The sequence below is a fragment of the Amphiprion ocellaris genome, chromosome 19, assembly GCF_022539595.1.
Source record: "Amphiprion ocellaris isolate individual 3 ecotype Okinawa chromosome 19, ASM2253959v1, whole genome shotgun sequence".
NCBI lineage: Eukaryota > Metazoa > Chordata > Actinopteri > Pomacentridae > Amphiprion > Amphiprion ocellaris.
The window spans coordinates 28,901,883-28,928,811 of NC_072784.1; the positions used below are offsets into that span (position 1 = coordinate 28,901,883).

Below are 26,929 nucleotides of genomic sequence, written 5' to 3' on the forward strand. Positions count from 1 at the left end.
AGTCACTAGTCTTTTAAAAGCAAAGCGTCTTTCTCATAAACTCTGCAAGAACAAGGTATGTCTGGATCCAGGAACATGCATCTGTCAGCCCACTTCCAGGATCTATTCACCTTCAGTCGCTGCACACATGTTACATCAGTTTTTGTACATGCATGCGCACACACGCACACGCAAACACACGCTGTAGGCACGAGCACAACAAACACAGTCATCTCCTGTCACCCCAAGAAGCAATGTGACCTTTCAAATCTGGAGTAGCAGCTTCGTATAAACATATAAAAGGCACAGCTCACTTTGTCAGGTCAGACGGTTAATTAAAGTAATAGATCTTCTGACGCAGGAGTGTCAAAGTCATTTTAGTTCAGGGGCCACATTCAACCCCATTTGATCTCAAGTGGACCAGACCAGTAAAATCACAGCACAACAACCTAAAAATAACGACAAAATTTTCCTTTGTTTTAGTGCAAAAAAGGATGTCTGAAAATGTTCACATTTAAGGAATTTTTTTCTGAAGAAAATTAAGTTCAATTTCAGCAACATTATGCCTCAGTTTATCATTTACACATTTCAACTTACAGATCACAGAGGATCTACAAAGGAACAAAACATTTAGTCATCTGGAACTGAATTGTGAAGTATCTTACTTTTTGATCAAAACGACAGAAGTCAGACAAAAAACAAAAACAAGACAAAACATTACACAAACGAGACACAAAATGACAACAACGAGACACAAAATGACAAAAATGAGAAACAAAACAACAAAAACATGAGACAAGCAACAAAAGTCAGACAAAAAACAACAAAAACAAGACAAAATATGACAAAAATGAAACACAAAACAACAAAAGAACAATGAGCAATATAGTATTTTAGTTTATGATCAAAATGGAAAAAAAATCCCCCAAAAAATACAAAAAATGACAAAAGTGAGAACGAATTGATAGCCAAACAATGCAAGCAAGACAAAAAGAAAACACAAAACGCCAAAAATGAGAAACAAAACAACAAAAACATGAGACAAGCAACAAAAGTCAGACAAAAGTCAGACATAAAACAACAAAAACAAGACAAAATATTACAAAAATGAGACACAAAACGACGAAATAACAATGAAGAACATAGTATTTTACTTAATGATCAAAACAACTTGTCATGGTCTAGAAATTATTTTAAATTTATGGTTCTACAAATTTACAATTGCAGTTAATGTCTTTTTTGGAATTTTTACATTTTACAAGTCGTCCTATGGGCCAAAACCGGCCCACCAGAGGGTCCCATCCGGCCCGCAGGCCACATGTTTGACTCCCCTGTTCTGACTGCAGCCTGACCCTGCAGAATGACTGGCATGATATCAGTATCTTCAGTGCACAGATGTAATGTTTATATTGTTCATCATCACGGCCATGCAGGTGACCCCATGAGCATAAAAGTCTGTTTTTCCAGCCACAGCATCCACATGTCTGACTTTAATATGGCATCTTGTACACATTACACAGCATTATCTCCACCCGGTATTTCCACATGACATGTTTTGCTTTCATTTCATGTAGCAGCAGCATCCTGGTGATCTAACCTTTATCTAACCCCAGTAATCCCCATTTAACTCGCTTCATACTGGCTTCACCTTTGTCTCCCTCTCCTCACCCTTTCCTTTACCACAGCATCAGATGTCTAGAGAGAAATCCAACACCAGCGAAGACGGGGGCCACAGGGTGTTGATTTCAAGGAATATGTTGCAGCCTGAACATGTTATATCAGAAAGGTTCTCCATATCAGAAAATATCTCCGTTTCAGGGCCTGAATCAGTCCAACTGCTGCACCTGCAAACTATCTGACCACTGATTGCTGTGAGCAGCTGCAGATAATGACTCCTGATAGACAATAAGCTGAGAGCCGATATAAGAGACCTTGAAGGCTGGGACTTGCAGGACGGAGGTTATACTCAGGTCCACATCTAATCTGCTTGTCTCAATCCATAGCTCCTGAGAAGTGTGGGGCACCACTTCTCAGCTAACAGCCATGGCTCTTGGACTCCTTCTGTGGTTAGTTTTGTTGGTTCTGAACACCTGAGCTGCTTCAGTTACAGTCAACACAGATGCTTTAATCGGGTTGCTAATCTTTTTGCAGGGTTTCCTGTATTTCTCTGCTGTTGAACTTCAGTGTTGGTTTGACGGCTAAAAAAGGTAAGAACTCTCCACTTTATCACTCCATTAAACTTCATGTCAATTGTTTAACACTTGTTTTGTTTTTTTTAAGCGTATCGAGTCATAGAAGATTCAAACAACCTACAGGACGATGGAGACGATGATGCTTTGAACTCTCAAGAACAGGATCAGGCTTCAAATGAACACCTGGCTAGAGTTGGATGGGCAAGCTACAACCACCCCTTATTTGCACAATGGCAGGATTTGGTCTCAACACAGCAAAACCAACCCACCACCCCAAGTGTTCCTGCTGTACAGAAACCTGTTACTGGTGACCTGAGCCGCTGGCGGCCGAAAAACCAACCCAATGCACCAAGTGTTCCTGCTGTACAGGGACCTGCTACCCATGAGTGGAGTCACTGGCGGCCGAAAAACCAACCCAAAGCACCAAGTGTTCCTGCTGTACAGGGACCTGTTACCGGTGACCTGAGCCACTGGCGGCCGAAAAACCAACCCAAAGCACCAAGTGTTCCTGCTGTACAGGAACCTGTTACCGGTGACCTGAGCCACTGGCGGCCGAAAAACCAACCCAAAGCACCAAGTGTTCCTGCTGTACAGGAACCTGTTACCGGTGACCTGAGCCACTGGCGGCTGAAAAACCAACCCAAAGCACCAAGTGGTCCAGCTGTACAGGGCCCTGCTACCCATGAGTGGAGTCACTGGCAGCTGCAAAATCAACCCAAAGCACCAAGTGGTCCAGTTGTACAGGGACCTGCTATCCATGAGTGGAGTCACTGGCAGCTGCAAAATCAACCCAAAGCACCAAGTGTTCCTGCTGTACAGGAACCTGTTACCGGTGACCTGAGCCACTGGCGGCCGAAAAACCAACCCAAAGCACCAAGTGTTCCTGCTGTACAGGAACCTGTTACCAGTGACCTGAGCCACTGGCGGCCGAAAAAACAACCCAAAGCACCAAGTGTTCCTGCTGTACAGGAACCTGTTAACCATGAGTGGAGTCACTGGAGGCCGCAAAACCAACCCAACGCACCAAGTGGTCCAGTTGTACAGGGACCTGCTATCCATGAGTGGAGTCACTGGCAGCCGCAAAATCAACCGAAAGCACCAAGTGTTCCTGCTGTACAGGAACCTGTTACCGGTGACCTGAGCCACTGGCGGCCGAAAAACCAACCCAAAGCACCAAGTGTTCCTGCTGTACAGGAACCCGTTACCGGTGACCTGAGCCACTGGCGGCCGAAAAACCAACCCAAAGCACCAAGTGTTCCTGCTGTACAGGAACCCGTTACCGGTGACCTGAGCCACTGGCGGCCGAAAAACCAACCCAAAGCACCAAGTGTTCCTGCTGTACAGGAACCCGTTACCGGTGACCTGAGCCACTGGCGGCCGAAAAACCAACCCAAAGCACCAAGTGTTCCTGCTGTACAGGAACCCGTTACCGGTGACCTGAGCCACTGGCGGCCGAAAAACCAACCCAAAGCACCAAGTGTTCCTGCTGTACAGGAACCCGTTACCGGTGACCTGAGCCACTGGCGGCCGAAAAACCAACCCAAAGCACCAAGTGTTCCTGCTGTACAGGGATCTGCTACCCATGAGTGGAGTCACTGGTGGCCGCAAAACCAACTCAAAGCACCAAGTAGTCCAGCTGTCCAGGGACCTGTTACCGGTGACCTGAGCCACTGGCGGCTGCAAAACCAACCCAAAGCACCAAGTAGTCCAGCTGTACAGGAACCTGTTACCAGTGGGTGGAAGGGCTTTCAGCAGCAAAACCTTCCCGGACCACTTGTGTTTCCTTTAAGGGCCAACCAGCCAGCTGCACCACAACCTCCCAACCAAGACATCCCCCCAACTCCCTCATCAGGTGTTCATGCATACAGCCCGCCTGTCTATCCAAGCGGTGGTGATGCTGGTCGCTATGCTAGTCGAGTTGCATCCCACCAGCCTGTCTCATCCCCGACTGTTGAGGAGCCTTGGAGGCCTGGACCAGTTAACGGACAATATGGGGTGCCTCAGCCAGGTGTTAAGTTCCAACACCAGGACTCTAACAGTCAACAGGGGGATTACTCGAGTAGCCATCCCAACCTCGTCTTTGAGAGGGTCTTTCAGCTTCCTCCAAACAACGAGCCTCATCAAGGTTTTGATGCAGCCTCTCATATGGCAACAAGGCAGGGTCAAGCTAACTTAGGTCAAGGGTCTTCAGCTGGATACCCCCCCACAGTGCAACAGCAACCACCAAGTAATGCAGCAGTACCACCTTTCTACAACTTCTGGAGAGGACTGCCTTCTGCTCCCTTCCACTTTAGAGGTGGATACTTTAATGCAATGAGCCAACGTCCAAGAAACCAAGTATTCAGAACCCAGAAAGTCATGCCGGTTCAGAGAGCCAGGCTGGTCCAGAGTGTCAGTCAGCCGACCGCTAGCCACCGACATCGTCCAACATACCTCTACCGGTCCAGAAGCGGCTACCATAGAGGCAGATTTCTTCACTCCCATACCAGCTACAAGCCAGAATATCTTCAAGATACCATCAGTGTGACAAGTTTTACAGGTTTCCAAGAGCCTCCAGAAAGTCAACCACCTGCACCAAAGGCTTAAGGAAATCACTGGTATGTCCAATGCTTCAAAATCAAACTTCAATCTGACCCCTTTTATAACTGTCCTGCATAGACTAACCTCTGCTTTCTTGCTTTACAGAATGACATACCCTCTGGAGAAAATAAACATTTTAATTTCAGACTTTTTGCTGTGCAGACTCCTTTTTCAGCTGTGGTTAAATTGATGCTTGACTGCAGATACTTCAGTGTGGTCTAGTGAGTGAATCTGGAAAGTGCAGTTTTCTGCTGTCAGACTGGAGCTCGGGGCTGTAAACGCTGAAGGGCATGTATTGAACGCTGCTTGTGTCCCTCGAGTAAAGTAGACAAATTATGTCAGGTGTTCTGGTGTCTCTGAGCCTCCAGCTCTGCTAATAAAAAGCATCAGTAGGAAAAATGGTTTACCTTGGCATTGGAATCCTTGTTTCCCAAATCCCCTGCAACAAAAAGCACAAGTGTTGGCAACAAACTCCCTGTTTACATCCTGTAAGTGGTAAATATGCAAACTCTTAATGATGTTTTAAACATGAAAGTCTGGAGTGATGTTTTGGAAATCTAATAAGCATTCAACTCGGTCACCAAAGCATGAATGAAAACCTGGGTGAGACAGGTGTGCATCAGAAACTCACCAGATGAAGTCCGTACAGTGGCTGCAGAACGTCGGCTGCTTGAAGAACCTCGCAATAAATTTGTGGTTTTTCACTTCGTGCACGTTTTTCTGCCGCAAAGCACCTTTGCGGGCGAATCTGTTCCCGACCCCAGCAGAGTCGTTGTAATGCAGGAGATGGTCAGCCATCATGTGGGGGGCAAAAAAAAAAAAAGAAACTACAGCCACAAGTTTGTCCCGATCGATTAGTGGGCGCTTCTGGTTTGCTGTCAGCTGTGGACAGGTGCTGCTGCTTCCTGCGGGCTGCTGATGGACCGCACGCCTCCCTCTGCCCGGACCTCAGCTCAGCGCTTCTTTTTCATTCAAGCTGACGTCGGAGGAGGCTGCCTTCACGGACCGTGGGAAATTATCCATGCAACTCTGGTTTCTGGGATATTTTTAACCCTTTGATGCGTAGACCACATCAGGAGATACCCATTTTCCATTGGATTTGGGTCACTTTTGACCCAGGTTATGCATCAAAGGGTTACGATAATCCTTTATTGCTCCCCACGCCAGGGGAAATTTACATTGTTACAGCAGCAATAAACATATGTATAATAATTTGTACAATATGACAAGGATGGAAAATGAATAAATACAATATTAATACACTGTAGACAACAGCAATATAAAGTGACTTAAAATAAATGTAGAAGTGCAAGATGCACTTTATGGAGAATATATTGCATTTTATGTTGACTTTCAAGCGGAATAAAGTTTTACAAGAGTTTTAATAACCCCATCTGAACACTAGTGATACATCAGGATGCGCAATATACATTTCATTACCTATTAAAGGGAAAAAAGAGAAAAGTTTCAGTCACCTTCATGTTCTACTAATAGATTTTCTGCAAAAAAAACCCAACTTCTGTAAGTAACCAATATCCACCAATAATCATAGATAGATGAATAGATAGTTTATTCGTTCAAGGTATCCAGTAGCTCACGTTATATACAACATAGATAGATAGATAGATAGATAGATAGATAGATAGATAGATAGATAGATAGATAGATAGGAGACAAGATGAGAAGATAAGATGGTTATTAATCCCACAGTGGGGATATTTCCAGTGTTCCAGCAGCAAAAAAAGAAAATACACCAAAATATACACAAGTACAAGTTCAAAAAAGAAAAAAAAAACATTATTGAACATATCATTGGAATTGCATGGATTTTTCGATGAATAGAAATATTGATAGAGTGCTATTATTGCTTGTATTGTCTATGAACAGAGCATTAGGTGCTTTGGAGAGACAGATATTGCTACAGGGTTGTTATATTGGATTGGATTATCTGTACAAGATAGATAGATAGATAGATAGATAGATAGATAGATAGATAGATAGATAGATAGATAGATAGATAGATAGATAGATAGAGGAACAATGTACAAAAGAGCATGCAGCTGGTGTGCAAATGGTGCTTGTCAAAGAAACGACAACAAGGTGGCTAAAACGCTGGCATTTGCAGAAGTGTGCAAACATTGTTAGTACTTACAATAAAATAAAGCATTACAAGAGTGCAGAAAATAATAAAATAGAATACAAAACGTGCAATGTGAAAATAGAGCTAATAATAAAGAGTATATAGGCGCATTGGTCCTAGTGAGCCCAGGATTATTGGTTCAGTCTTGGATGGTTTTTTCATGTTTTTCTGCTTGTCTACCTGCAAGAGCTTAAGAAAGAGTAAGAAATAAGAAATAGTGTTTCATTAGTGGGATGCATGGAGTTGCATTTCATCCAACTTCTGCAGAATAAAGTCTTTTTTTGCAGCTACATTGAATAAAAACATAAAAGCGGCATGCAATAGTTTATTAAAGTCTATCTATTGTTTAAAACAAAAGGGAATAAGTATTTGTTGTTGTCCTTTAAAGCCACTCCCGACTAGTGTGTGGATTAACTTAACAGTTGACAGTTTGTGCAGAAATTTCTAAATTTAACCTCCTTTTGAAAGAAGAAAAAGAAATTAGATTATAAACTTTTTTTCTGAGTCAGAAAAGACGCCATTTGCATGCTTCGTTTATATATTTTTCTTCAGTTCATATATTAAGTTCATTTCAGTAGTAAGTTTAATGTCACACCAAATAGATCAGATATTGCAGGTGTAAAACATACGAGGAGCACTTAAAGGCAACATGTCACTCCAACATTTGCTGACTGTCCTCTAAAATACAGACATTTAGCGCCATCGGGTGGATCTAAGCTATATTGCACTATTTAATGAAGACACTGAGATCAGTCACTATGTCAGATATTTTGCCTAATTTCTCCAAATTTAATGTTGCTTTGTCAGAAATATGAAGTTATTTATAGTTCAGATAGAGGCAATGTAGCCCAAATGATTTGGAATCACTAAATAAATTCAAAATCCAAAAAATATAATGCCTCAAAACAAGCTGCTAAGTACAGATAAAAGCAACCCGATTGACTGGATAGTAACAAAAACAGGAATGTCTAATGGAACAGAACATAAATACTTGAAAATCAATAAAAAGAGAAAATAAATTGTAATGTAATTTGAATTTAAAATAAAGAAATGAAAGATAAAGAAGGATTTAAAGAACTAATTTAGCATTTAGAGTGCTAATATATGGCATTTTTCCTCCAAGTGTAGTCCTATTGAATATAACTAACAGAAACACAATTTTGTATTTTGCTGACAAGAGAGAGCTTTTCTAAAAACATGTTTTTGTTCTGAGATCTGCCAGATACAGCATCTACTGTTGGTTAAAAACTAAATAAATATATACAACTTCATGTATATGATGTGACTTGAATGCCATTAACTGGTGGCTGAATAAATTACAAACAAAAATAGTAAGATTGGCAAAACAAATTCTAACTTCTCCAATATTTAGAAGCAATTTAGTAAAATAAATAAATAAAGAAAAATATATACAATTTCATGCATCTGATGTGACTTTAATGACATTAACTGATGGCTAAATAAATTGCAAACAAAAATAGTAAGATTAGAAAAATAAATTCTTTAATAGTTACAAGCAGCTTAGTAAAAACGAATAAATAAACAACCAAATAAACAAATATACATGCATTTGATATGACTTAAATGCCATTACCTGGTGGCCAAATAAATTACAAAAATAATCAAAATAAAAAATCTAAATGTTCTAATATTTAGAAGAAGTTTATTATTATTATTGTTATTATTATTATTATTATTATTATTATTATTATTATTATTATTATTATTATTATTATTATTATTATTATTATTATTATTAATAATAATAATAATAATAATAATAATAATAATAATAATAATAATAATAATAATAATAATGATAAAATTCTTCTTACTTAAAATGCTTAGTTCAGCATAGTAGGCTGGGCTGTTAAACAAAAGAAGTAGCACTAGCCGTAGTAGTAGACGTAGTAGTAGTAGTAGTAGTAGTAGTAACACTAGTAGTAGTCGTCCTAGTAGAAGAAGAAGGAGAAATGTGCTGTTTCCATGGCAACAGCAGGGCGACACGGCGTCTCCACGGACACCGGATGTGTCGTAAAGCGTGGACGCCGAAGTTTTGAACCGTTTTGAGCGGCGAAATCAGTGCCGTAGGTACACCTGGCTTTTTTATATACAGGTCACATTTTACACTTATTACCAACAACGTGCCCCGTTTTAAAATGCCTGTAGGCTGTGTGTGAAGCCTGACGTAAAAAAAAACAAAAACAAATGGCGAGTGTTGCTAGCCGCTTTAGCTCGGCTAGCTTCAGTTGTTTGCTAATGCACGGAGCTAGTTTCTGTGCTCGTCTTTAGCTGGAAAGTTCTCTTTGCTAGTTGTAGCTGTAAAGGCAGTCGTGGTGTTATGTTGTTATGTTACATTACGTGACACGAAGCTAACCTGTTTTATTTACCTGCAGGTCTCTGTTCGGTTTAGAAACTGGGTGAACTGGTCAGCTTTAATCGCTCTTTATCTGGGTAATGAATATAATGTTTGTTAAGATAAGATAAAATTCTTGTGCCAGATATTGCTCAGAGAAAACAAAAGACATTGCATAAGTAGTGCAGTGCCTAAAAAGTAGACAGGCAATAACATATAAGTACGATACGTTGCTGAAATAAAAATAAGCTACAAAAGAGCAGTAAAAGGTAATGCTGGCAAACATAAGGAAATATTGCACCTAATAAATATGGTGAAAATGAAATATTGTCTATTGCATTGACGATATTGTACATGTAATCAAATTTTTGCAAGTGAAAATAAGATTTTACACCTGATGATGAAATACTGCACATAAAATTAAATGCTACTCATGATATTAGACAAATTATCAGGAACAACTATTGCAAATTATATTGATATTCTTGTTTAGATGTCTGGGGTTTTTTTTAGCTGTTACATCGTAGCAAACATTACTTACTTGTTCTTACCCTCGTATTCTGTTCATTTTTGAATCCCCTCAGGTTACCATGAACAAATATGAAGACTCATGGGAGAGGCTGGACACTGAGTTTGATCATTTTCTACTGGACATGAAACCGTATGTCCTTAAACACCCCAACAAGTCTGGTGAGGTTTTATCTATTTATTAAACTCACTTGGAAGGCTAACTTACTTGCAGTCTATGTTTTTGTGCTGTTTCAAACCATGCCCCATGCTATCAAATTAATAAATATAAAGATGAGTAGCAACATAGCTCATGTCGCTCTGTATTGTAATTTTTTCAGAGCGACAGCGTTGTGCCATGTGGATAAAGAAGCTGTGCGACCCAGCCATGTGTGGTTCCGGTCTGATAGGACATAAGAACCGCAACATGTATGCCCGTTTGCTCCTTCACATGCTCAAAAGGGGCGTCCTGGAGGGGCCGTTCACCAACAAACCAGAGCCCGGAGGCCTCAAGACCCTCCCCACCTATATGGTAATGATTTTCAGCAAATTTTTTGTTGCTTTATTTGTGCAATGTGCCAGTTGTAAGAAGTCAGGATTATTTTTTGTAACTCAAATCCAATGCAGTTGCAACTCAGTGTGTATGATTGCGATGGATTGCATAAACTGACAACTTGTCTAAGTAACCTCGTCTTCTGAATTTTAATTTCTAGTCCATCTACTTTGATGAGCCACTGGGCGTTCGGTCTGCGGAGCTCAGCCGTGCAGGTCTGCCTGACTGGGTGACAGGAGAGCTGGATGGCTCTGGTGATGACAGCCTGGCTCTGGGTCTGCTGAAGGACAGGCCCAGTTCTACACCTAATGCGGCTCATTACAGGTATTTTACAGCAAAGTTAAAAAAACACACACAATGACAGTTCATCATTAGACTATATTGGGTTAATGTATTTATGTTTGGGGCTGCACAGTGACTTGGTGGTTAGCACTTTTGCCTTGTAGCTAGAAGAGCCCCAGTTTGCTTCCCGGCCTTCCCAGGATCTTTCTGCGTGGAGTTTGCATGTTCTCCCTGTGCATGTGTGGGTTTTCTCCAGGTTCTCCAGCTTCCTCCCACAGTCCAAAAACATGCTGAGGTTAATTGGTGATTCTAAATTGTCCATAGGTGTGAATATGAGTGTGATTGTTTGTCTGTATATGTAGCCCTGTGATAGACTGTTACCTGTCCAGGTGTCCCCTGCCTTCGCCCTGAGTCAGCTGTGATAGACTCCCACCCCCCCACGACCCTAAGTGTCCTTCAGACTTCTGAACTCAAAACAATAACGCATAGTGTCACTTTTAAGAATGCTGCTTACGTGCAATCTCCTGCCCATATTTATTCTATTTTATTAGTTTTTGTTTGATCTCATTGCTTCCTCACTGTGCTTAATATCTCTTGCCCCTTTTGCATGTGTTGGAATTCTTAATACAGTTTTGTTTTTATGACCATTCGATTTTCTTATTTATTGTTGTTAATTTAGCTTGTTTCAATGCACCGTCCAGTGGCAGCTACTTATATTTTCATCATGCCCCCATGTATGATGACAACAAAGCTATTCTATTCTATTCTATTTTATTCTTTTCTATTCTATTCTATTCTATTCTGTTCTAGGGCTGCACATTGCCTTGGTGGTTAACACTTTTGCCTTGCAGCGAGAAGATCCCTGGTCCACGTCCCGGCCTTCCCAGGATCTTTCTGCATGGAGTTTGCATGTTCTCCTTGTGCACGTGTGGGTTTTCTCTGGGTTCTCAGGCTTCCTCCCACAATCCAAGAATATGCTGACCTTAATGGGTAACTCTAAATTGTCTGTAGGTGTGAATATGAGTGTGTTTGTTTGTCTCTATATGTAGCCCTGTGATCAACTGTTACCTGTCCAGGTGAACCTTCACCCTAAGTAAGCTGGGATGGACTCCAGCCCCCCCGCGACCCAAATGAGGATTAAGCGGTATAGATAATGGATGGATGGATGGATATTCTATTCTATTCTGTTCTGTTCTGTTCTACTCTAAAAAGGATTAAGGAGTGCATAGATAATGGATGGATGGATGGAATTAGATGAGCCTGTTTATCTAGAAGGAAAGCAGCCTGACAGATTAATGCAAACAAATTGACATTATTGCTACATTAAATAATGTACAAAGCAGCTTGCCGCTACAGTAAATAAAAAATTTAGGTTTACTCGAGGTGTTGGACAAACATTACATCCATTCATATGAGACAGCTGTCATCCTGGTTTACTCTGTTAAAAGAGACTCAAGCCTGCAGTGCAGTTCCATACACTTCACAAATTACACCGAATTACACCAAATAATCGCCAGATAAAAGTTTCCGTTTCAACTCCCTGTCTGTCTATATGCTCTTGTTCGGTCTCAAAGGAGGTTCGTTTGACTTGTGCTGATGCGTTCAGACACGCTCTCGCTGTAGATTTGACCCCTGCCACTGTGAGAGTCTGAATGAGCTTTTAGTAGCGCCGAACACAGTGTGACAACAGGAATAAACAGCTGATTTGAGAATACACAGGATCACACAGTTCACTACATCTCACAACTAAATGAAAAGTAACACACTATGTCCTAGAAGAAGGAAATTATAATAGGAATACAAGCCACACCAATCAACTTAGACTGAAGAAATACGACACTAAATGAATATGATTTTGGTGCTATTGACAATATCCATTCTGCAGACACCTTTTACCTAAGTTTATATTTGGGTTTTCATGATACAAAAATTAAATAAACTACCACAAACCAAAGCACAATCATTAAAAAATTAAATCTACAAATATTTTCAAAAGAATTGGTGAAATACAGTAACTAATCAAACATAAATATACATCCATCTATTATCTATACACCGCTTAATGCTCATTGGGGTCATGGACATCCTGGACAGATAACAGTCTATCACAGGGCTACATATAGAGACAAACAATCACACTCACATTCATACTTAGAATCACCAATTAACCTCAGCATGTTTTTGAACTGCGGGATGAAGCTGGAGAACCCGGAGAAAGCCCACACGTGAACCGGGGATCTTCTAGCTGCAAGGCGGAAGCACTAACCACCGAGCCACTGTGCAGCCTCATCCAATTCAGTGATCTAAACTTCACATTAAAAACTGAAACTGATTTGCATACAGAGCATATTGACAATGTACCTTACTATGCATGGAACCTTAAAATATATTGTTTTGTTCCTTGAGGAAAGAGGTCATGGTTGCTTTTTGAAATGCCAGTCAGAGATGTTGGCACCCTTGTCTTTTGAAATCATTACATTCACAGAAAAAAATCTATAATTGATCAGTATAATAGAGCAGTAGTATGTTACTGCATAAATACAGACTGTTGAAAAAAGAGCTTCTGCCCTGATCCAAGTTGTGACTTCACTTCACACACAGAAACATTTTTTTGGTCAGATGTAGAAGATGCTGCATAAAACGCATAAGATATTTATCCAAGCGTTCTGTTTCAAAGTTCTTCTACCACACTGAAAACATTGAACCTGGCTGTGAAGCTGCAAACACACAGCTTTTGTGACTGATTGCCCATCGTATTTGCTCGGCAGCACTATTTGAAAAGCCAAAGACATTGCCAAGTTCTTGCATCAGTCTGCATGAGCTGTCCATTCTGACTTTTCAAAAAGAAATACTTCAAAACAGCATGAGAGGATGAGGAACCTCTCATACTCTCTACCCATCCTTCTGTTCCTCTCCTCTTTACACTTTCCCTGTTGTTGAACCTGAGGTGTAACCCTCGCAGAGCGCAGACAGCAGAGAAGAAAGCTCGCTAGCTCATTAGTGTGTTCTCTGTTTCTTAAATTGTTTGGCTTCTCTTCCTGTTTGAACATCAGCCAAAAGCCTGAAAATAAATGTATGTGTTTTGCATTCAGAACTGAGCTGCTTGATTAAAACGTCTTGCACCAGTCAGGTAAACAACCATGTTGATAACATACAAACACAGCATGCCTCACTAAATCATCAGCTGTCCCAGCATGCTTAGGGATGTTTCTCTAGACTTCAGGGGATCTGCAAAGTGATGTTGGTAATGGCTCTGGGTTTTTCATTCCAATTAACAAGAAACGGCAAATCAGAGCCCAGTGGCTTCTTATACTCATTAGCATAATAAAAAGAGAGCACTGTAAGTATAGTAAAGAGAGCTTAATATACACAAGGGTACTGCTTAAGAAAGAGTACCGGCTCACTGTAGCCAGATTTAATTCAAAGTTTTCTGTTGGGGATGTGGAATTATGTCATTACAGTTAGGCGACGCAGCATTTAGTGCTGTTACGAACATGAAGGGCTGCTGTGTGGCGTGTGGATGGTTTCTTTTGCGGGTTTCTTCCCACAGTTCAGTTAACTTCCCACAATATCTGCCAGGAGTGTAGTTGATTAGTGACCAGTCCAAACTGTTGTTGCCTGATTGGGCGCATTTTATATGGCTTAATCAAACTTTTTAAATTAGTCTTGTAAGCGCCATTTTGCAGTGCTATTATAATTACTGCGCCAAGGAATGTGGTGGAGTTATGTGACGATAGATGTACATTTGTCTGTCTGTCTGTTATTCTGTCTGTTAGCAACATTACTCAAAAACAGACTAACTAATTTGGATGAAATTTTCAGGGAAGGTCAGAAATGACACAAGGACCAAGTGATTAGATTTTGGCAGTAATGCAGCTTATAGTCTGGTTCCACGGATTTGTAAAAGATTTGTGTATCATTGCAAGACAGCGGCATGGCATCACTGTAACTATGACAACAAGTGAACACTACATCAGCTGCCTGCTGACGATCACATGATTGTGATCCTACTACAAATCCACCGCTGTGGACTTATCAGGACTTATCCATCAGAAATGATACAAGGAACAACTGATTAAATTGTGGAGGTGTTTCTGAGTCCCATCAATTCCTGCTACATATTTAGGTCACGTGATTCGGTATCCATACATAACGTACACATGCATAACACACAGCTGTGCTCAGCGCAAGGACATTTTTGTTTGTGGGTACATCTATATTAAATGGACACATTCTATGGTGCCGTGATTTCTGATCTTCAATAACTAATAAATAATTGCTGCATTTCTGTCAATGACATATGGGGGAATGAACGGCCTTGGGGGGGTACTGCGCTCTCTGACTGCTTTTCTTGTTTAGGAAGTAACAGTTTTAGTTGCTGAAATGCACACAATTGATATGTAATTGTGAAGTGAAAGGGTTAAATTTTTTGACTTAATTGTTATCCTGTGAGGCTCCTGTAGGCTTCTAAATGCAGCTACGAAGAAGAATGTTGCCAGAAGTGTTGTGTTCTGTCGCAATAAACGAGCAGGCAGCGGAGCAATACAGTGGTTTTACCGTTGTGATGATGTTAGCCAATAAACATGTAAAACAGTCTCCCGTCCCTCTTTTATGAAGTGGTTATGGCAACAAGAAACTTAAAAGAATTAGGAGGCAAGACTACTGAACTTGAAAGAGCTACAGAAATGAAGATAACCACTACAAGTCTCATAGTGAAGTATTTTTACATCATCATGTATGGACAAAAACCTGCATGTGTTTGTGTACTAAATGCTGTTTCTGACATTACAAGTAATGTGAATACCGGCTACCTTCAGTAAGGAGCAGCTCTTCTCCTCGCTGCTGTAGAGGGTGTGGATGGAGGTCTTTGTGGGGAGCAGACTGCTGAGTACCACAGCGTCTGATTGGGATAAGACCTTTAAAGACGCTCAGATCACAGGCTAACGTACTGATGGAGAAAATTAGCTGGGCCAAGAGTCCTTTTATGTGTCTCTCTCATTTAGATAAGATTAAATGGAAGGAACTCGTCGGACTCCCGGCCTGTGATGTGGCAGCGTTTGATCTGTCTCACTCACCATTAGTCAGGTGACGGGCAGGGCTTCTTTCAGGTCCAATTCAGGTTTTGGTATCTAAAGGCAGAGTTGTGATGATTTTTCTGATGTTTTGAGATGCTGTTTTCTGTTTTTCACAGACGTGCAGTGACATGTGTGCATACGTGTGCATCATCTAACCTCATTAGACAGAAATGCCCCCCGATCGAATTCCAGCGTGCATTCCTCTGTAGCCGTGGTGTTCCGAAGTTAGCCACAAGATAGAGCCACTGCTTTGTCTATAGCACTGGTTCAGGCAGAGGAATGCTGTGGGAAAGCGAAGGCAGCCAGCGAGGGTCAAGGGATCACACAGAACAGCTTTGGTGATTAGCTAACAAGTCCACTCCGTCTTCTTATGTGTCGCCTCGTGTTCAAAGTAGACAGATAATGATAAAGACATAGAGTGTGTGGGGGCTGGTGGTGGTGTCAGGTTCACAGCTGAAGTGTCGCTGAAGAACATGTAAATTTTTCTTTATTATCACTTTGTAGGAGGTGCTGCTCCCCGACCTCTGGAGCCTCTACTTTCACATTTTTTTCCTTATTTTGCTCTTGTCTCTCTGTCTTCCATCTGTGTGCTTTTCATTCCCATATGAAAACTCTTGACCCCCTTCCCCCTCGCACTCCTCTCCTTTTTCCCCCCTCTGGGTAAGTGTGACAATAACATTGTCTTTGCAGTTTGCAGCAGTCGGCTGTTGACGTCGGTGTAAAGCGTCTCCTGTCTCCTGCTCACAGGCCAGAATGTTTCCACTGATCCTCCCTCCAGGTGGTGTTGCGTTATGGTGGAGGGTGAGCGGGGGCAGAGGGATGTTTGTGTCCCAAGGTCAGACTGCTTTCCTGAGAGCGCCTGAGGCTGAGACCCGGGCCCGCTGGCTCTGCACCTGGAGGTCAGGCCGGGGTATGGATGTCAGGCTGCTTTAATCAGCCAAGCTGCAGCTTCTGAGGCTCTACATAGTGTTCTCATTTTCTTGTGTGTCTGTGTGTGTGTCTGTGTGTGTGTCGGTGTGTGTGTCGGTGTGTGTGTGTGTGTGTGTGTGTGTGTGTGTGTGTGTGTGTGTGTGTGTGTGTGTGTGTGTGTGTGTGTGTGTGTGTGTGTGTCTGTCTGTGTGTGTTGTTCTGGCCTGACTTGCCACTGCTTTGATCTCTGGGCCTCAGACTCCAGACACATCTGATTCAATTATCCTCATCCACCTGTTGACTTAGAGGCCCAAAATTGCAAAGCTTGGCCCCCTGTCCAAGTTTCATAGCTGCATGTGTTTGTGCAAGTGTGTGTGTGTGCGCGTGTGTGTGGGCACATGCATAAAGAGAGAACTGTCTGATTTCACAAAAGCTGAGATCTTTTATCTGCAATTTCAGATCATAATGAGAAATTAGCAAAGCAATATTAGAAGTTATTGTAACTGATGTGTGCATTTATGCTATGATATTTTACACAAGCAGTAATTACTATATTATAATATAGGCTCCAGGACTGTTCACAAATGAATTATATATGAAGAAATTGAATAAATCCACAAACATGGCTCAATTTAAACCTGGCTTTGACTGAGGTGTCCCTCCTGAGCAGCTAGAATACATATAAAGAGATCTGGCTAATAATCCCTCACTCAGTACTTCGCTCACTTACCATGATGCTATTAGATCAGAATCCTACTTGCCACAATCTATTTGACATTAATATTTTATAACATTTGTCACTTTATAACATAAAAATATATTGTTATTATTTATTTTGGTTGCTTTTAGAAAGAAAAAAGACCATTTCAAAGCATTACCTGTGGGCATGACTTTACAGCAGGAAATAAGAATACTCATAAAAATATACTGCATTTAACAAAAACCTTTACTTGTGTATTGTTACCTGCAGTTGTTGTTTGTCTGAAGCGCTTAGATAAGAGATAAGAATGCTGTAACACTAAATATAGATTAGCTCAGCCTCATTTAATGAGGAAGTCTTATTGAGATCAAGGTCTCTTTTACATGATGCATCACAGGAAGATAATCAGGTCACACGAAGCTGCATTTATAGACGTTCTGTACCAAAATATTATACCAATCGACTGAATATATTAGCTGTCCACACAACTGAATATATCAGTATTCAAAGCCAATAAGTCTGCCAACAATTCCATAAAAAAACGTCATCTCAGGGCCATCCTTGTATTTTGTGAAATGTTTGTCACCTGTATAAACTGTTGTAGCATTGTTTATTCGCTCACACAATATTATATATTTTGTGTTTTCATGAGGAGAAAACTGACTGCATACTCTATATTCTGCAGTGTTTCCTCACAGCGATGGTCTCCTGAGATAACGCTGCCTGTGACAAATGAGACTCAAAATTCTCAGTAGTAGGAATGGTGAAAAATTGCATGGGAGGAAAAGAAATGCCCAAAGGCTCCAAACTGAGCGCGCGAAACAGTGCCCTCTAGAATGTAATGTGATGTCTTCATAAGATGACAGCATTTTTTTTTCTTCATTGTTGCCCTACATCTTCTTGGCTTCTCTAACATCTTCATTCAATTAGCATTAGAGGTCTATTAGTGTCTTGTGTGCCTGTGCATAATGAGATTGTTAGCTCAGTTCTGCGTGTGTGTGTGTGTGTGTGCGTGCGTGCGTGCGTGCGTGCGTGCGTGCGTGCGTGCGTGCGTGCGTGCGTGCGTGCGTGTGTGTGGCTAAAGAGAGCATCATGAAAATGTGTGTTGGAGAATGTAAGCCTTTTGCATGTAAAGCTGCTCGTTCAAACCATGATGGACATGATGAGAGACAATGATTGAGATGTGTTATTATAAAAAGATTGTACAAGTCATAGGCTGGTGTCCTGTGGGCTGCACGTGGAAACAGATTGATGTATAGCAGAGACGTTTATTGTTCAGATGGGATGAAATGCAGACCGCAAACCATGCAACTGGTGCCAGATGTCGATCTGTGCAAATGGTAACGCAGGCTGCCTATGCAAGCACATTCACATGCAAGGAGAGAGCAGGCTCCAGAGATGTGCTCACACACATTGTGGATTAAACTCTCGTACTTCTGCCTCTTTTTCAGGAGAAAACTGTATGAGGAGAAGTCCTCATCACGGCCCATGTCCTCTAGTCCACTCAAGCATTCTCCCAGACAGGATGCCAGAATGGTGAGTTCATCACCAACCTTCAGACTGTCAGCCACACCTCTGGACTTTTCTGACATATTTGTCTTAAGATTCAGCAAGTCGGCTTTGTCAGTTTTATAAATCGCTGCAAGGTAGCTCTGATGAGACATTAAATTATTAATAGTCAACCTGCTGGTGCCAATACAAATAGTAGACACTCTGCTTTGCTTTTTTTTCTTTAATGTGGACCAATTTGGGAATTCCTGAACTCATTTCCCCATGAAGTCGGAGGAAATTCCCTGGGCTCACAAATTATTGGTTCACGCACAAAAAAAACAAGACGTTTGTGATCACAACAGTTGACAGTAACATGCACTCACACACACATGCTGCCAGTTTATTAGATACACCTGGCTAAAAGTAATGCAGACAAACACAACAAAAACCCGCCTAATGAAGGCTGCAATGTTCGGGTTTTGTTGAAACTCTGGTCAACAGCTGTTGATTTAACTCTGTGGTTATTCATGGGGCTGTAGGTTTTGATGCTGTCTGCTTTTATCACATTATACTCAGAGGTGTTTGTAATGTTTTGAATGTACTGTCAGCGTACTGCTCGGTTTTGTGTACATGTACATTCTAAGGCAGTCCAGTACCACAGACCTGCCTTCACACCCGTCTTTACAGATCTCAAATTGTTTACTTTTTGGTGATTTAGTCGAAAATATATAAAATAAATTACACATTTTAGCAGAGAGGAGATGGTGGTGGTGTTGTGTTGGACTGCAATATATTGATCATTTCCCAATGTTGTGCCTCCTTCATGTAGTTCATGTAAATGGAAGGAAACACATCTTCAGTATAATTAAGTTCAGCGCAGCATCTTTAACTATGAACTTAACAACAAACACTCAGTTTATTTAATATAATGCTAAAGATGGCACCAAAATATTCCACAGTGGCGAAATTTGCAATGTTACAGTAGCAAAGATAGTGCAAACATTTAAAGAATGAAGTACAAAAAATGAAAATAAACTAAAGTATACATAAGTACTCATTCTAAAAAGAAAAAAAAACAATATTGCACATATTAGTGGTATTGCATGGATTTTTTGATGAATAGAAATACTGATAGAGTACTATTATTGAACGATTGTCTATGAACAGTGATAGATAGATAGATAGATAGATAGATAGATAGATAGATAGATAGATAGATAGATAGATAGATAGATAGATAGATAGATAGATAGATAGATAGATAGATACATAGATAGATAGATAGATAGATAGATAGATACATAGATAGATAGATAGGATAAGATAAGATAAGATAAGATAAGATTATTATTAATCCCACAGTGGGGATATTTCCAATGTCCCAGCAGCAAAAAAAGAAAATGCACCAAAATATACACAAGCACAAGTTCAAAAAAGAAAACATTATTGAACATATCATTGGAATTGCATGGATTTTTCAATGAATAGAAATATTGATAGAGTGCTATTATTGCGCGTATTGTCTATGAACAGAGCATTAGGTGCTTTGGAGAGACAGATATTGCTACAGGGTTGTTATATTGGATTGGATTATCTGTACAAGATAGATAGATAGATAGATAGATAGATAGATAGATAGATAGACAGACAGAGGCAGACAGAAGGTGGAAGGCCAATGTACAAAAACAAAAGAACATGCAATTTGATGTGCAAACTGTGCCAGGAACCCCCGGGCAAAGTATACCCGGGTATAAGCTGGTCTAGGCCACAGTATACCCTGGGGTACCAGTTTATACCTGTGACACATAAATACCAAACTCTTAATTGTTAAGTTATTTCGTTTTTTTTTTTTTCCAGGAGTTATGCTTAGCAATAACTAGAATGTCTTTGATCTAATTATAATTGAAAAGTTTCAAATCAAAGGAAAAACTGAACTGAAAACCAAGAAAAATGTATGCTTTAAGCAAAACATTATCAAAGAACATCCACACTGGCTGGTGTTACTTTCAATTGTTTCTGATATAACTGATTTCAGTACAATATCTATTATATTACCTTTGTATTGTGCTAGGAAATTTTTGGCAACATTTCATTCAGTATATATTTTTTATATGTTGAATTTAATATATATTTGCTAATTTATCAAATATATATTAACTATCATAGCCATATTTAATCTGTAGAGGCAAAAAACTTGTAGTTAATGAGGTTTCCTATGTGTCCAGACTGTAGAGACACCCTGTACTTTGGCAGAGGGGTTTATCTAGCCAGTTACACTGGTCCAAGGAATAGCATAAGGTCTCTAAAATGCTAGTATTTACAGAGATGTGCAAAGAATTGTTCATATTTACAATAAAGTGCAAATTGCCGTTATATTACAAGAGTACAGAATGCAATGAATAGTGTATTATGAAGTAGTACAGTTCAGTGGCACACATCTGCAGCCAGAACCATTTCATTCTGCTAATACTTCTAATAAATATGAGTATTGTGTTAAACATACGTTATGTTTAACATAATGCTTGTAATTCCTGCAGTCTGTGCCAAGCTGCTTTGACCAGCCAGCGCCCTGCATACCCAACATTCCTAGATATAGAAATGAAACATTTGCTCTGTTTGTTTGAGGGCGAGGCTCTGGGGCCTTAATGCCATTTTAATCAGAAGGGGCATTTAATCCCGAGCTATTCCATTCAGCAATTTCTCTGCGTCAGTGCGGTTGAGGTACACCCAAGGTCCACACTCCACCAGATCCTAATCAAATTCAACAACATCTCTCCTTTCCCCGTCGCCCTCTCGGCTTTATTAGATATTTCCCCTATTTCAACCTTGCTGCCCAACCTCGACTTGAGTAAACCGATCTTGTATCAACAGAACCCCTGGAAACGTTGGAATTATACTGTATAAAACAAATCCGGAGCGCCGCTGTAACAAAAGGCTGAAGAAAACAAGAATGACAGTCAGTCTAGCTGCACATGCCCTTCTTGTGGAATTTACTGCACGACGGAAATGATGTGGAACTGCCAAACATCTGGAGAGCTGTATGTGAGAGGGAGGAGAGATGGAGATAACGAGGGAGTAGAGTGCTGTTAGTATGGGAGGAAAACACGTGTGGGTGTACTGTATATCTGTAAGCTTTTAAAGAAGCCTTCTGTTGTTGCCAAGAGAGGAATTATATTGTGTCAGCAGGCAGTGATAACCTCCATCACTGCCTGCCGTGCGCTTCCTCGGGCCAAACTGCCAATCAAAGCGCTGTCAGAAATCATTTAAATTCCCTCCTCTAATTTATATCACCCTTCTCAACTTTGATTTTGTTCCTGCTGTTGATGCACTCTCCTACCCCGCCTTGTTCCTTCTCAGGTGGATGGCGGGCTGAAGGCAGATATGTCTCCTGATGACAGTGACCTGGAGGCTCGTCTCAACAGCTGGAACCTGGGGGTGAGTCCAGAGGCATGCCTTCGGGTTCTTGGCTCCATGCAGCTGTCAGCTACAGTGACAGTGACTCTGAATGCCTGAGCTCACGAGTGAATCTACATCAGCGATGTCGTGATGCTCAGCCAGCCTCACTGCTCGCACACAAACACAAAAACCCTTTCGCCCGTGTCCTCTAGAAGGCACTTCCTTTAGGCAGCTCACTGGTATTGTAGGACGTGAAGGGGGAGAGGGGTTGTGTAAACTGAGAATTTGAAGATGAGTGCACTTCTCTTATCTTTCTGTCTGCAGTGCACCAGGCCGAGGCTTGATAAGCAACTGGCCCTCATGTCTTTTATTTCCTATCTGTTCACCTGCATGACCCCGACTTTCTTCTTCACTTGCATGTCGCCACTTACTTCCTCTTGCTTTCATATGGATATTTCCTGCAGAATCTCCTCTCTCTGTTTTCCAAACTCTTTCTCTGTTTCTCTTTGTCCTGCTGTTCTTGTCTTTCACCCTTCTTTCCGTCCGTCCTGCTGTTCTGCTCTGCTCTCCTCTCTCCCAGGACGAGGGTAATCTGAGGTGTCTATCAGCAGACGTGAAGCTGTGCAATGCACCGCTCCGCTCTCCTCTGTGTTGAAACGCCGATAAGAGGCATTGCTTGGCAACGCTCCCCCAAGCCTGCATCTTTCAAATCAACAGATGTTCCTTCACGCACAAACACACACACAAGCCCCCCTCAAGTTTACAGAAGTTTTAAAGATGCACGGCTTCAAAGCGCCCAGCTCCGGTGAAATTTCAGCACAGCCGAGCACCACCGTATCTGGAGCATCTTTTAGCTTTTTCTTTAGATGTTCTGAAGCACTCCATATTGGTTTGTTGTACATTTCACCTCTAATGTAATAAAGTGAGTGCAGTCTGTTAACCGTACTGGACAGTGGATGACAGATTGCATCAGGAGTTCTTCCAAGAGGCAAGGCAGGTTTATTTGTATTGCACGATTCATACACAAGGCAATTAAAAAACACAAAGAAAAATGATTTATAGGTAGACACATATTAAAATCATAGAAATAAAACCTAAAAGTAGACATTAAGATCATAAAAGTGCATTAGAAGACATGAAAATAGAGCACAGGACCTGAGTTGTCTGGACTACCATCTGTTTTAACTTTCAATTTGTTTGTGATTTGTGTGTCGGAGCAGCTGGTTTTACCTCTAATGTTAGCTGAGTGTTACAGTAGATTTAGGTACAGCATGCACTGACCTACGCTACTTCAAAAGTTTAGGGTCACTTAGAAATGTCCTTATTTTTATTAAATGCTTCTATTAAAGCATTTTTTTTCAATGAAGATAAGATAATAAAATGAATGATAAATCCAGTCCAGACATTATTAATGTGGTAAATGACTATTGTAGCTGGAAACAGCTGATTTTTAATGGAATATCTCCATAGGGGAACAGAGGAACATTTCCAGCAACCATCACCCCTGTGTCCTAATGCTACATTGTGTTAGCTAATGGTGTTGAAAGGCTAATTGATGAACATAAAACCCTTGAGCAGTTTTGTTCGCACATGAATAAAAATGCGAATTTTCATGGAACACATGAATTTGTGTGGGTGACCCCAAACTTTTGAACGGTAGTGTACCTCTACTGGAAGAAAAACATGCAAACTAGAATTAAACTGGACAAAACCAGCCCAGTGTTCAGCGATGGCCCCTACCACTCGGCTATCCATTGTCTGCGGTTAAATGGGAGTGCTGACGGCTTGCTCAATGCTCGGTTGAAACTAGGAAGCCATCAGTCACAGAGTGTTTGTTTGACTGGAGAGCCAGTCCTTGTGATTTGGAGTGTTGTTCCTCTGGTGCATCCGTCCATCCATCCACATCAGGTTCCAATGACACAGGAGGCCGTGCCAGGCCAGCTGTGAGACTAGACAAACATGTGCTTAGAGGAGCATGTGTGTGGGCACGCAGGCATACGTGTGCACCAAGTCCAAGTTTAGTATCGCACTGTGCCAGCATCACACCACAGCATTTAGTCTACATGTCTTCCTTGCCCTGTGGGCCGTGCTCAATCAAATCTGATGACTGGCTGTCTGTGAATATAAAAAGAAATCCCATTCTTGTTCTCAGCCCGGGCACTAGTTTAGAAGAATATTGATTGATTCATCACTTGGTGAATGTTTTTTTTTTTTTAGCCATTGCCAGATTTAAGTAGCAATTCATCACAGATCGTGGCTCGCACTGCTGATGCAGCTCTGCACCGAGTGTGTTGTTTGTCTTTCTGTGTGCACGTTACAGTGCACATTAGGCATCACCGTAGTCAAGTCGGATGTTTCCTTTTTGTCGAAGGGCTTACAGTATGTCAGCGAGCAAAATGCATGACCTGTTTTTACCTGTGTGCAAAATTAGCCGGGAGGCGGAGCTACTTTCATCCATTTCACCTGTCACCTTGAAGCAACAGATTGTGACTTTATCCTCGTACTGTCGTTGCAACTATTTTAGTCCCGAGCTCTGAGGTTCTTTCAGATCCTGTTCTCTCATCTCCCATTTATTCTGGATTAACTTCGTGTTGGTTGTGCCACCTCACAACATTAAATCCTTTTTTCCCCCCCACTCTTCCCTCCTCTTCCCACTCTTCCTCGTTGTTCTGCTCCTTCATCCTCATGTTGAAGAGATTAGCAACAGAACTGTTTACTGGGCGCCGTTGCTGTCATCTCCAGAGTCAGCTCCGCATCTTTGAAAAGCCGTGATCTTGCAGCTACTTGGCAACCCCTACAGACAGCCCAAGTGCATTAGAGAGGAACGCTGTGTGATAGCGTGAGTTCATAAAAAAGTAATGGGGTCATAGACAAACGTCAAGTAGCGCAGGAAAAACAGCAGGTTGTCAACAAGATATTTTTTGCAGTTTGTGTCACAGCGACTGAGCTTTTATTGATGTAAGCTGCAGAGTCACATGGACTGTGACCTGCTTACTTTCAGGTGGTTTAGCTGCTTGCTCTTTTTTTCAGCCTCCTGTGTTTCTTATTGTAATCAAAGAACATGCTGTGTCAGTGTTTGGGAAGGATGTATACACATTTGTCTCCATCTGATGGTAAATGGACGGGAGATAGCTTACAGATTAGTGGTCTTGAGTGTTGACAAAAGGGACAGCAAAAGAGGGTCTGAGAGCGGAAACAGAGCTGGCCACACACACAAAGCCTCGAAGGAGCCCGACGCATTCTGTCTCTCTAAAGAGACAAGAGTTGACAGAAGAGACTCCAGCCACAGCTCTGGGCTTTTGATGTGCTCCCCACATTGTTTATGGCAAATTCAGGGCGGAGGTTAGATTCTGGTGGCGGTGAGGCTTTGTTAGGAGAGGAAGAAGGCGAAGAGAGGTCTAAAGTTTTTCTGTTTACTCTTTCAGATTGAAAACCCCAGGTATTTGCGCGAGAAGCCCATTCCCCTGTCACCAGTAAGTTGTCAGAGAGTCCTTTGTGGGTTATTTATTTACTGTTACGTAGATGAAAGTGTTGTCTAATCTCTCACTCCTTTATCTCTGTAGATTTTCCAGTCGAGCTTTGGCAGGAGCAGCACCTTGGGCAATGATCAGGACTCGCACAGTAAAGAGGTATGGCCCTAAATGAGAGTTAACTTAACAGGACCTCAACTCTTCCTTGCTCATAAATCAACTTCTTTAATAACTCTGATGTCACGTCTTTGTGTATCCAAGGGCAGTAGTTGGTATTTAAGAAAAATGCCCTTCATATTCATTCCAGCAAGCCTAAATCCTCGCTTCTCACTGTTCAGTACATGCAGCCTTTGTATAGAAACAAGTGTTAAACACATACAGAAGTCAACGCTCCCTTGACTGCTTTATGGCATTAGACGCCCCCACAGCTCTGTACATACATCCACACGCATGGTTTGTATTGTTGAAATGGCCAAGGCCTTTTAGAAGACAAAAATAATGCCTGCTCCCAGTGATGACAGTTTTTTCCTTATGTGGACTTAAGCTGAAAATCCTATTCTGAAAGCATGCTTTGAAGTCCCCTCCTCCCCCCACTCCCCGACTCCCCCCGAACCACCACTCATTCCTCCCACCATCCACCTTTAACGGACTGTTAAATATAAAACCAAGCATGACTTTGCTGTAATAGCCATGGCTGCTCCCGTCAGTTAGATCGGCTTCACTGGGAGAGAGAGGGGGTAAACGTGGAGACACACATGACATTATGGGCAAGAATAGTCAGACGTGTTGACTTCTATTAACAAGAATCTGTTTGTAGCTGCTAGAAGATGATGCACTGACACGCACTCACCTACCCAGTCAGCCGATGAACCTGTGGACCAGCAACTCTAATATGAAAACATTAAAGCAATGTCCTATGCTGTTTGATCCCACGTCAGACTATCTGACTGACTCTGTACAGCTGTGTGTGGTGGGAATATAAATTTGTCACAGGAGAGCATATTTAATGCACACCCCACCTCTGAGTTACCTGTTTATTTCTATGCAGTATTGTGCAGTCCATTATAATAGACCAGTCGAAGGGGTATTGATTCAGCTCTTTTGGTGGACACTACCTTTCACTATAACTCAAAACTGCTCCGACTTGTGTGTGTGTCTTTATGCAGTTTATATATAGATGGCCTTGAATAAGAACATAATTTTTTAGGGGGGAAAGCCAAAGGAAACTGAACTGACCTGTCATTTCCACTGAGGCCACATGCTATCAATATGGTAACCAGTTCAGGAAAGTGACTGGGA

General features: G+C 41.4%; 3 protein-coding genes across 17 annotated transcripts in view; 2 read left to right on the forward strand and 1 right to left on the reverse strand.

The window, feature by feature from the left end:
- Nucleotides 1-5,701, reverse strand: part of prkcab (protein kinase C, alpha, b) — a 164,967-nt gene extending 159,266 nt beyond the window's left edge. For both annotated transcript variants that reach the window (XM_055005284.1, XM_055005283.1), the window contains exons 1-2: nt 5,383-5,701; nt 5,159-5,190 (exon numbers count right to left, since the gene is read on the reverse strand). In XM_055005284.1, the coding sequence (XP_054861259.1) occupies nt 5,159-5,190; nt 5,383-5,552 (202 nt within the window). In that variant the 5' untranslated portion in view covers nt 5,553-5,701. The remainder of the gene's footprint in view (nt 1-5,158; nt 5,191-5,382) is intronic.
- On the forward strand, nt 1,911-4,898 carry LOC111566525 (uncharacterized). Its single transcript, XM_055005282.1, has 4 exons — nt 1,911-2,045; nt 2,131-2,186; nt 2,260-4,768; nt 4,857-4,898. Exons 1-3 carry the CDS (start codon nt 2,023-2,025, stop codon nt 4,755-4,757), a joined length of 2,577 nt encoding a protein of 858 aa, XP_054861257.1. The 5' UTR covers nt 1,911-2,022; the 3' UTR covers nt 4,758-4,768; nt 4,857-4,898.
- Nucleotides 5,702-8,898: 3,197 nt separating the features above from the next.
- cep112 (centrosomal protein 112) overlaps nt 8,899-26,929 on the forward strand; it is a 162,505-nt gene continuing 144,474 nt past the window's right edge. For 9 of the 14 annotated variants that reach the window (XR_008599752.1, XR_008599753.1, XR_004847105.2 and 6 more), the window contains exons 1-8: nt 8,917-8,982; nt 9,832-9,937; nt 10,096-10,286; nt 10,468-10,631; nt 18,725-18,809; nt 22,122-22,199; nt 25,586-25,633; nt 25,724-25,789. Coding sequence is in view for 11 of the 14 variants with exons in the window: in XM_035946786.2 (XP_035802679.2) it covers nt 9,838-9,937; nt 10,096-10,286; nt 10,468-10,631; nt 18,725-18,809; nt 22,122-22,199; nt 25,586-25,633; nt 25,724-25,789 (732 nt within the window). In the remaining 3 variants the exon portion in view is untranslated. Of the gene's footprint in view, nt 8,983-9,287; nt 9,346-9,831; nt 9,938-10,095; nt 10,287-10,467; nt 10,632-16,515; nt 16,575-18,357; nt 18,614-18,724; nt 18,810-22,121; nt 22,200-25,585; nt 25,634-25,723; nt 25,790-26,929 lie in introns of those variants that run through there. The other 5 variants (XM_023267140.3, XM_023267141.3, XM_023267142.3 and 2 more) reach the window with 5 other exon arrangements.

Bases quoted from the DNA above. Each gene is read 5' to 3' on its own strand.
- LOC111566525 (XM_055005282.1), top strand. From the start codon at position 2,023: ATGGCTCTTGGACTCCTTCTGTG. The intron at 2,046-2,130 runs GTTAGTTTTGTT...ATCTTTTTGCAG, and splicing joins GCTCTTGGACTCCTTCTGTG to GGTTTCCTGTATTTCTCTGC. The intron at 2,187-2,259 runs GTAAGAACTCTC...GTTTTTTTTAAG, and splicing joins TGGTTTGACGGCTAAAAAAG to CGTATCGAGTCATAGAAGAT.